Source organism: Arachis duranensis, chromosome 6 (genome assembly GCF_000817695.3).
Source record: "Arachis duranensis cultivar V14167 chromosome 6, aradu.V14167.gnm2.J7QH, whole genome shotgun sequence".
Classification (NCBI taxonomy): domain Eukaryota; kingdom Viridiplantae; phylum Streptophyta; class Magnoliopsida; order Fabales; family Fabaceae; genus Arachis; species Arachis duranensis.
Genome location: NC_029777.3, coordinates 14688959 through 14699733, shown reverse-complemented (window position 1 = coordinate 14699733; position 10775 = coordinate 14688959). Strand labels below are relative to the sequence as shown.

At 34.0% G+C, this 10775-nt stretch overlaps 2 protein-coding genes across 6 annotated transcripts in view; one reads left to right on the top strand and one right to left on the bottom strand.

Annotated features, from left to right (window-relative positions):
• Positions 1 to 7569: 7569 nt before the first annotated feature.
• LOC107493020 (uncharacterized) lies at positions 7570 to 10357 on the bottom strand. The gene is made up of 2 exons (XM_016114102.3): positions 9438 to 10357; positions 7570 to 8166 (listed from the first exon to the last, which is right to left on the bottom strand). The coding sequence occupies exons 1-2, from the start codon at positions 10299 to 10301 to the stop codon at positions 7750 to 7752; spliced, it is 1281 nt and encodes a 426-aa protein (XP_015969588.1). The 5' UTR covers positions 10302 to 10357; the 3' UTR covers positions 7570 to 7749.
• Positions 10358 to 10519: 162 nt separating this feature from the next.
• Positions 10520 to 10775, top strand: part of LOC107493021 (N-terminal acetyltransferase B complex catalytic subunit NAA20) — a 3194-nt gene continuing 2938 nt past the window's right edge. For 3 of the 5 annotated variants that reach the window (XM_021126594.2, XM_021126593.2, XM_021126592.2), the window contains exon 1: positions 10520 to 10765. In XM_021126594.2, the coding sequence (XP_020982253.1) occupies positions 10688 to 10765 (78 nt within the window). In that variant the 5' untranslated portion in view covers positions 10520 to 10687. The remainder of the gene's footprint in view (positions 10766 to 10775) is intronic. The other 2 variants (XR_008010560.1, XM_016114103.3) reach the window with 1 other exon arrangement.

Below are 10775 nucleotides of genomic sequence, written 5' to 3'. Positions count from 1 at the left end.
AGAAAGAATTTATGTTGATGAATTATTTCAGAAAATTATAAAAACAGAAATACCAAGATATAAAGCTATTGAAAACCCAGTTCTTTTACTAAAAGAACCATCAGGAAAATTAGTTTCATCAAATTTTCAAATAAGAGAATCCAAAACTAATAGCCCTTTAAGTTTATCTAAGTTAAAGATTAAAGAAGAAAATTCTAAAATAAAAGAATTAACAAAAAAAGATCAAAAAATTAAATGAAACCCTAAACACTAAGTTATGACAATAAATAAAGAAAAAATATATGTAACCTATCAAGACAAGAAACAAGAGCTCTTTGAAAGAGAAAATCGGTTGAATTATTTACAGTTTTCTGAAATAAATCAAAGAGCATTTGAAGCTCTAAAAATAATCTATGACAAGTTGAAAGTAGAAGTTGAAGAGTTAGAAAAAATAATAGAATCTCTAGAAAATAGTGATGAATCGATGATAGAATTTGTAGAAATCCTAAGATAAATAATGAAGTATACAAAGATTGAAAGACCAGAAAACAAAATAAAAAGAAAAAGGGCGAAAAAATTAAAAAGTAAAATAAAGGAGTATAAAAGGGAATTAAATAATCTTCAGTTCGAAATTAATGACCTTATAATAAAAAGGATAGAAATAAGAACAAATATAAGCAAGTTGGAGCTAAACTTAAAAAATTTATAAATGCTTGGAAAACCATATTATGACTTAAAAGAATTAAAGCTGTTGAAAGAAAAAATGGAGAATGAAGTTGAAAAATTAAAAAGATATTTAGAAACAACAGAAAGTGTAGAAATAAAAGAAGTTTTTGAGAATTTGAAAAATTATATTAAAGAAAAAGACAAACAGATAAAAGATTTTATATACAATAATCCATGCAAAAAAGAATATTATAAACTAAAATAAGATTGAAAACTATAAAAATGAAATCAGAATTAGTAATAGTAGAAATGGTCAATACTTTTGATTATGAAATTGCAAATTATAAAGCACCACCAACCAAATCTATACAAATTATAAACTTATTCGAAGCAAAATATGAAGAGTTAATAGAAATTTTGAAAACGAGATTACAGGAAAAATCGACTTTTAAAAATTGGTATCAGAGCCAAGTTAACGATTAAGGGTAACACTTTCTCTTTAAGCAACACTTTTAGTGATACGCTTTTAAATCAAAAAAGACAAAATCTGTATATATCCATCTGTACACTAGATGGACCCTTTTTAAAATATAAGGGTAATTAAAATATTATGCAGCAACCCATTGGTCAGCGGCAGATCCTTAAATAGAAATCAGATCCGCGGCAGATTAGTCCTTGATCTGTCGGGTTGGGGGATACCGTGGACAAAAAAAAAATATTATGTTAGTCTTCAATGATGATGACATGAAGGATAAAATTGAAAAAAAAAAAGATTGTTGATTGTATTTTGATCAGAAAATTTTGAATACGGAAATAAAATTGATGTAAATAAAAAATATTGAGAGAAAAATTAAAATAAATTAAAATTTATGGTCAAAAGATAATAATACATAGTTTAATATTTTAACTTGCATACTATCAAGTTAATAAACATAAATATTACTAAAAATTTTATTAGTTGTAAAATTTGATTAATTTAAAAGTTAAAATTTAATTATTTGGTCAAATATCTCAACTTGAAATTATTATCTTACAACTCATAAGGTTATTATATTTGCTATAGTTTTTTACTACCTATAAATTAGTATAAATAGTTAACTTAGTTAATTTAGTTTTGTATGATAGAAGATTAGAAATACCAATATAGTGAGTGTTACAGAAAAAATTATATAATTTTCTTTGTATGTTTGTATTTTCACATTTGTTGTAAATTAAATTATTAGTTATTTTTTTTTGGTTAGAGAATATTAGTTTTATACTTTTGATATCTTCTTTTTGTATTCGAATTCAACGTTTACACTAATTAATTTAGTATTTTAAATATAATTGAAACTTAATTTTAGATGAAATATATTAAATTACTAATTTTTATCTCTGTTATATTATAATTTAGATAGACTGATTACTATCTCTTTAGAAAAAATTGATTAAAATAAAATAGTATCACTGTAAAATTCTGTAAAATACTAAATAATTAATTGACAACTAATAAATAAATTAAATGAGAATGAAAAAAAATTAAATAATTAATATTTATAATTTGGAGAAATAAAAATATTTATGGTGTGAATTAAAACGTTTATCTTAAAGGTTTTGATCTAAAATTAAGCCAACGGGCTAAGAAAATAAAATTGAGTCATACAAAGTCCAAGTCCACATATATATAAGCTGCAACACTTGGCAAATTCAGCATTTTCTCTCCCGTTGGATGAGTGACACGAAATTGAGAAAAGAGGAAAAAAAAGAAAAAATCCTAGCCATCCTCATCTTCGAACCTCCATAACTTTCGCAACTTTCGCTTCGGATATTCGATCGTCACATCATTTGTGGCTATACAAAACTTGTCTCCTCCTTTTTATTTCTACGTATTGTGGTGAGTAACTCGAAATTCCAGCCCTAGTTTCTCATTCAAAACTAAAATCGCATTTTTTGTTTGGTATTGAAGATTTTTGGTGATTTTAATGTTATAGGGGTTTTCTAGCCTATGTTTTTTGTGGTATCCACCACTAATTTCAGTGGGTAAAGGTAAGAAACCCTTTTTTCCCTCTTGGTTCATCAATTTATGAAAATTCTAATTTTTAATATTGTGCCAAATTATATAATATAGTATTAGATTGAGTAATTAGAAATTTGGTTTGGTGGAATTTTGAAATAGAGAGTTTGAAAGTTTAGAATTACGACATTAAGTTATGGGTGGTAGTTTCAACTTTCAAGTAGATATTGTGTAAGGTTACGTGAAAACCTAGGTTACTTTCTCCTAGAATAAGTTGAATGGAAATAATTGTTAATATGTTTGAATAATGGTTAGTATGAGTATTGAGTTGGTTGATGTGTTTTGCCATGAAGTTGAGAGTGAAAATGATGAATTTTTGATGAATTGAGAAGTGGTACGTGATATGATTGCAACTTGGATAATGTGAAATATATTAGTATTATGTTGCATAAAGATGAGTATGTATTGTTGAAGTTTTAATTGATAATTAGATGTACGAATATTGTGATTGATGAATTTTTTGGTCGGAAGCCGTGAAAGAAAAGTTTGGTAAATAGATGAAATGAAATAGACATGGTGTGATTATGATTGTGATGATATCTTTGAAATTGATGTATAAAAATGTAAAGGGTGACTTATTTGGAAAGTAAGGTAATTTAAGTGTTGGATGAACGAGAAATGATGGAAGAGTAATTGATAATGTGTATGAATGATTAGGATTTGACTTTGTATAGTTTGGTTTGTTTTGGAATGAAGAGTCTTGAGATTTGAGGAAAATGAAAATTTTTTATTTTTAGGTAAAAATAGATTTTTAACTAATTTCAACATGCCATAACTCAATTTTTAGAGTTGAGAATTTAACGAAATTAGATTTTTATGAAAAAATTTATTCAACTATCTTTCCAATACTTCAAGAATGGTTGAAAAATAATTTTTGTGCAAAAAATTATAAAAGTTCAAAGTTTGAGTTGAAAAACTGAATTTTCACAAAATATAAGCTTTTTGGAAATTTGGTACTCATGCGTACGCGGAGGTGTCACATGACGCGAATAATTGGTTCTGCCAAGTACTCATGTGTACGCGGAAGATGATCTACGTATGCGAAAATGCCAATTTGAAACTCATACGTATGTGGGAGATGTCGTGTCACGGTCCAAAATGAGTCATGATTGGCGCTCAGGAAAATTATCCCCTAGCAAACCTAACATATTCGAATATATTACAAAAAAGAATGTTACAAATATTTTGAATAAATTGGCAGTTTCTAGAATGAATAATTACTTATTTTTAACAAAAGATATAATAAGTAAATTTGGATGGATCCTACCTGTGACATATGGAGTAGACGAGTCTAAAAACTCAACAAAGAATAGATATCCATTGCAGATCATTACTCTTGAATAGAAAGACTCACATAATCAATTATTTATTCCTAAAAAATATTTTTAAAAAAATAGAGTGAATTTTGCAATTCAGTGACTAGACAGTATATCTATAATTCACATGAGACCATATAAACATTATTAATAAAATAATTTTAATTAGAAAATAATAACTTATATGAATAAGTGAATCAATAAATGAGTTCTCATATAGAAATTAAATCAAAAGTTTACACTTGTGCGACTCCACCTCTATGGGTAGCCCTTTCCTCTTGTGTGTCCTAATAGAATAACAAATCTAACGCACGTGTGGCCTACACGTTAGACTAGCAACACCTTTACTAGCTGGAGTCTGAGTTAGATGCATCTAAGTTAATGTCATAATCGCCGTTAACTACGATTTTTCAATACGAACCTCCCAAACTAATTCAAAATATATAATTTCAAATATAATAAATTCTTCAGCCTTGCAAACATATGAGGTATCAAATCAACTCATACTTTCTTATCCAAATCCCTTTTTAATCATATTTTTTCAATCTTAAGGCATTTTAAACATATTTTACAATTTCAAAATAAATACCAACTAATACTTCAATGCTTCAAAAATACATATTCAAGTAAAATCAAATATTTTAAAATAATATAAAGTTTCATCAAGAATACATATAGTCTCGTAAAAACATATAGCCTCATGTTGATATTAAAATGAGCTTAACAAGGATAAACATTTAGTTAATAAATCAAATATTCAAGCCAATTTAAAATCCTTTGATAGTAATCTTATAAGTATAATTATAAGTTCAAAACACTTTATATTAAAATAATTATAAGTACAAAGCCAAATAATTATAAATGTAAAGCCTACTCACAACATGGTTCTAAGGGACCGAAGAGGTCGAACCTGGAGTGCTAAATTAAAATGTGAGGAAAGTTGAAGTAGAATGAAATGGAAGAGCACATAATTTGGACCAAAACAATGGCAACAACTTCAATTTTCATGGCCGCGACAATGACCACAACACCAGGCAAATACAGTAAATTCAAATCGAATAAAGAGACAAATGCAGATAAAATTCTGAAAAATCCAAAATAGAACAAAGACAAAAATAAATCAAAACAAGAGCAAGGTAGAAAAATAAAACGGTGGCAAAGATAAGGTGAAAATAGAACAGATTAAGGGAAGAAGCTAGACCAGAACAGTGGCAAGGTAGTGTTGCCGGCGAGTTGAGAAATTCCAGCATGTTTTTCGGCAACCAGAGGCGCCTGTGACGACGACAACGGGGTCAGAGTGGTTCAACGGCGGCAGAAGCATCCCCTAGCTCCTACCACGATGACGCCCTTTCTCTCTGCTCGCATTCTCATTTTCCCTCTCCTCAACGGCGACGACAACGGCAGCAAGCCCCTTGCCGGCATCGTCCTCCTCTCTTTCCTTTTTCTTCATTCCATCTCTTTATTTCTCCTCTCGATCCTCTTTCTCTTTTGTTTTGTCTTCTGTGAGTGGGGTGGAGGTGTATGTGAGAGAGAATGAATGTGTGGGAGTTGTTCAGTAATTTATGGTTAGGGTTGGGTAGGAGGAATAAGGGTACTGCAGTAATTTTGATAAAATTAAAGGGTAGTGTAGTAATAATAATAATAAAAAAGCTTGGGATGTTACATGTCGCGCTTACGCGAACAAACGTTTCTGTCTCATATCTTCGTGTACGCGCAGGTGGTCCGCGTACGCGACACTCCAAAAAATTTGAAATCATGCGTACGCCACGTACGCATGACCACCCTATTTTACTGAAAATGAAGTTTTGAGTTATCAACCATTCTTCTAACTTTTTAAACCTCTGTAAGTCCTGTTATAAGTCTAGAGCCGGCGTAATAGAGGGTAATTGGGTCAGGAATGAGACTTGATGAGTCGAAACAGTAAATTGAAGAAAGATAGACTAATGCAATGAGAGATGATGATGATTGATTATGACTAAGATATGATTGAATGATGAGATTGAAATAGTACGAGTGAATGATGAGAATTTGTTAAAATGATTGGATAATGAGAGTGAGTTGGTATGATTGGATGAAGAGAATGAATTTGATTGATATTGAGCTTCTCTGTAATATGCAAGGATTGTGATTTTGTTCTGATTGCTCCCAGTCAGTATTTGAGCTTTTGGGGTAAGATGCAAGGATGGTGGTTTTGTCCCGCTTGCTCGCAATTGGAATTGAGACTTTATTGACCATCCGTCGCAAAATGTGGCAGGTCACTGATACCTTCCCAGATGATTCCCCCATAGATAATTATACGAGCTTGGGGATGCGCGCATCGAGGAACTGTCCAGAGTTAGCTACCAGACATGTCAGGTTTGACTGTATAACCGACAGATGGGCTTATTGCCCATAGGACAGCCATACATCATTTGCATTTGTGTGTATTAATTGGGTGTGCATCTTGTATTTGGTTTGCCAATTTGCATGATTGTACTTATATGTTAATTGCTTTAGGTGTTCTCTCTATTTGTGTATTCTTTGTATTATATTGTATTGTATGTATTTGCACAACTGAGAGATCCCTTATGGTACCGGTGGTGACGCTGAAGGTTGTTCCTGATGAGATGTGTTGATTGGAGGTTTGATGAAAATTGTGATAAATTGGTGATTTGAGGTTTGTGAAAAGATTTGAGATAAAGAGATAGATTAGAATCCCTTAGACAAATTGCCATGTTCTGGTTAGTACAAACCCTAGGCTTGAACCTTGTATGATTGGAGATTAGGATTATCTAGCGGGTTCATGTGGTTTTACATAGTCTCTATTTGGAATTATTACCCTGATAAGAACCTTGTAAAGGATGATGTTCTCACCCGTTTTGGGAATTATTACTTTTCAGATGCAAGTCTCGGTGCCAACGAGCGGGAGGTTTATCTGGAAGACAACGGTGATTTTGACTCTCATTCTTTTGGAAAAACTTATATGATGTATTCATTTTAAAGGCTTGCATTTAGAAGCTTATGATGTATTTCGGAAAGATAGGTTATGTTATCAAACTGTTTTAATATTGTAACTCTAGTCGGTCTAATCTTTGCGAGCCGAGACTAGTAGATATTTATATATATACTTATACATGTCTCTTATTCTTATTTTTCCTTCAAGCTTCTGATTATCTACTTTTCTTCCAATGCGCTTATATATATTATCGAGTGCAAACGATTGCGAATTATCTTCTATTTGAGTTTTAACTCCTTCGACAGGCTTCTAGTATAATATCTCTTTGTATATATAAGTATTTATATTCCAACTTTGTGTCATAACACCAAACCATCAATAAATTATGACTTAAATATAAGACAATCGATAATCAGGTATTATAATCACCAATTACCATTTTATATCTCACTCAATATTTAATTAGAATAGAATAATTATTCAATTTTATAATTTTATTATATTATATTTCTTTAGTAAAATATTTGATATTTATTTTGTGTTAATTATGTAAATTTTACAATTTGCTCGTATGCTCTTTTCTAACATAGTCAACCATAACGTTGCCGCCGAGACAACAGTAGGAAAAAATAGTGTAAATATTTTACAAGATCAACATTTTACATGTTTTCTGCTGCCATTTTCACAGATGCAACCCTTTATAATTTATACAATCTTAGATTTAGAATCAGAAACAGATAATACATCATATCGCCTGCATAACTTGAAAATATGATGTCATTTAAGGGTAAAAAAATTAACTAGCTATCTCTTGGAGCAGGCATTATCCTAAGTCTCTCCTCAGATGCTTGATTGGTCCCTCCACTAAATCTCTCCTCTGCTAGTAGTGACTGCAAATCACTACCATTTGCCAAGCTGTTAAACTCAACAGCTTTAGATGGCATTGTTGGGTATCGACGTTGGCAAAATGTCATTAGCCTCTTAATTGATTGCAAGTACTTGCGAGTAGTCTCATCATTCATAATGTGAGCAACACTGTTGGTGTAGATCTTTTCACGAGCGGACCTTTCGTGGATACCAACCATAGTAACACCAATAGGCCAAGGTGCATTCCCGATGGCCAGCTTGATGTAATGGTCCATTGCAGCCAGATAATCTCGCTTCATGCAGCAATCAACCACGATCATTAATGCCTGTCGGATGTCATCAGGAAGAACCTGAAAATTGCATGGAACCCAACACAATTTATCAGCTAATTGCTTCAATGTGCTTACATTACTGAACATACTATGCAAACAAGAAAAATTTATCCTTAAAACCATAAAATTTACTACTTGAAACAATATCCATTAAACATTCAACGAGTGTATATAATTATATTCAGTAAATCCTCTAACACTCCGACTCTCTTGTTGTGTCCCCCTCCCAACAACAAAACATTCTAGGACTGTGTTTCAGTATCTTCCTATATACTGACTAAAAGACCAAGGCAGAAAATCATACTTAAAGAGGTAAAAAGCAGAAAGTAGAAATTAGCAACGACTGTGATTGCCGTTTCGGAACTAATATTGTCATTAGCAGGTAAAAATCATACAGGACGAAGCATAACCTAATATGTACATCTAAATTATGACCAGTACGATTTCCAGCACACGCTCAATAATTAAGACAGAGGAGAGGGGTATATCAACTAGCCATGATTGTCCTTGTTGTTTCTGATCACCAATTTTAACAACAAAGCTTTCTCCTATGGAAGAGTTGGCACTTGGCAACATGTATCAATTGAAACCATTAGGATCTATCATAAATGCAAAACCAAACCAAAATGCTCCCCAACTGAATCAGATAGACTCCATGAACAAACTCATCAGAGAAACTAAATTTTGTCCTACTAGATGGGGTTAGCCACAGACGACGCCACAATACCGATCATAAATCTTGTGTGTTTAAACAAATTATATCTAAAGTTCTTTAAATAATTTCTCATATAATTTTCTTAGGTTTCTCTCTTCCTGTACTTACAGTACTACCCTTCATTTGTTCCACTCTCCTAAGCCTGAGCATTCTTCAAAACCTAAAAAGAGATTCTCACTCCTCCCTCTCCGGATGATGTCCATACCACTCATCATAAACAAACTTATAATAATAGATATGCAGACATGGACTATTCAAGCTCCATTCTAACAAGCAATCCAAATATGTCTATATAGACATGCAGACATGAAGTAAATCAAACTCAGTGTGTGCTCACTTTACAGATTTGCGAACTATGGTTTGATCAAACATACAATTCCATTTTTTTTCCTCCAATCCTTCTTCAATGCTAGAAAATCATACCATCATGCGTACTATTTTCATTATCGAAGTCACAATCACCCTACACATCACTCGACACTGATCTAAAAAATTTAACTTCCACATCACTGTTTTCCCTTGAATAATTTCAATTAGAGAATAACTAGACCAAAGAGCGTGTGTAAAAATTCACCTTCTTCCTGCAGAACTTGAACAGCGGGTTGAGGTACCGCGCGCACTGCTTGAACGTGGCGACCATGGACTTCCCTTTTGCCGTTCGCTTCTCGGCCTCCGGCATCTCCTGCAGCTCTTGCTTCCACTCGTTCAGCAGCTTCTTGAAGAAAACCAAAATCTTATCCTCCTCGCACAGCTCCTCAAAATTCGCTTTCATCCGCTTCGAATCGGAGTCCTTGTCGCCTTCCATGCCACTGGACCCTTCACTCAAATCGTCATCTCCAGCACCACCTTCCCTGTCCTCGGAAGCGCCGTCCTCCGCCTTCTGCCTCTTCCTCTCGCCCAGCATCCCGGTCTTCTGACGCTTTCTCAGCTCTGCAATATCGCGCAGGAAATCATTGGTCTGCCCTTCCGTCATGTCGCTATCGACTTCAAACAAACCAGCTTTCAGCACGTACTTCAGGCGATCCAGCCTGGCATCGTCGTCTTCGCCGAACAGCGTCACCGGCTGCTTGAGGAATCGGAGGCGGCGGATGACCTCCTGTTTTGAGAGGACGAGCTTGTCGATGTTCTGCTCCTCGGTGAGGGAGGTTCCCGCGGCTAAGGAAGAGGCAGAACCGGGGAGCTTGGATGTACCACCGGTGGAAGACGATGCGGCGGCAGCGGAGGCTGAGCCGGAGGTGGAGGACGCATTGTTGTTGTTACTATTGGTGGTGGCGTTGTCGTGGCGATTGGATTTGGCTTCCAACTCACGCTTCTCTTGCTCTCGGAGCTTCTGGATCTCCTTCTGTTGGATCTCGGAGCGCTTGAAGACTCTCTTTCCGCCGGTGACCTCGGCGAGGGATTGGCGCTTCTTGAGCAGCTCTTGCTTGAGGAGATCCATTTGGGATTCTAGGGTTTTGGCGGCTTGGCGGTCGACGACGGATATGGTTTTTGTCACTTGAAAAAGCATTAAATACTCTTTGGATAGGGATTAATTTTTAATTTAATTTATTCATTTACACAAAAAAAAAGAAATAAAAACAATTGGGCCAATGAAAATCTAAAATAAAATAAATTGGGCCTCTCCTTCTCAAAAAAGGCTTAGGCATATGCATATGCACCCATAACCGGTACTGTCGCCTCTCTCATCTGATTTCTTCGTTGGCAGCTGAAAATTGCGCTCCATTACTCTCCGCAGCTTCCCTCGAATTTCAATTTCATAGCCTTTTCCTGTGAATCCCAGAGAGAGTAAGCGTCCGCTAGTTTTCAAAGGGGCGAGTAAGCAAGATGACCACCATCCGCCGCTTTTGCTGCAACGATCTCCTTCGCTTTGCCTCCGTCAACCTAGACCATCTTACTGAGACCGTACTTCTCT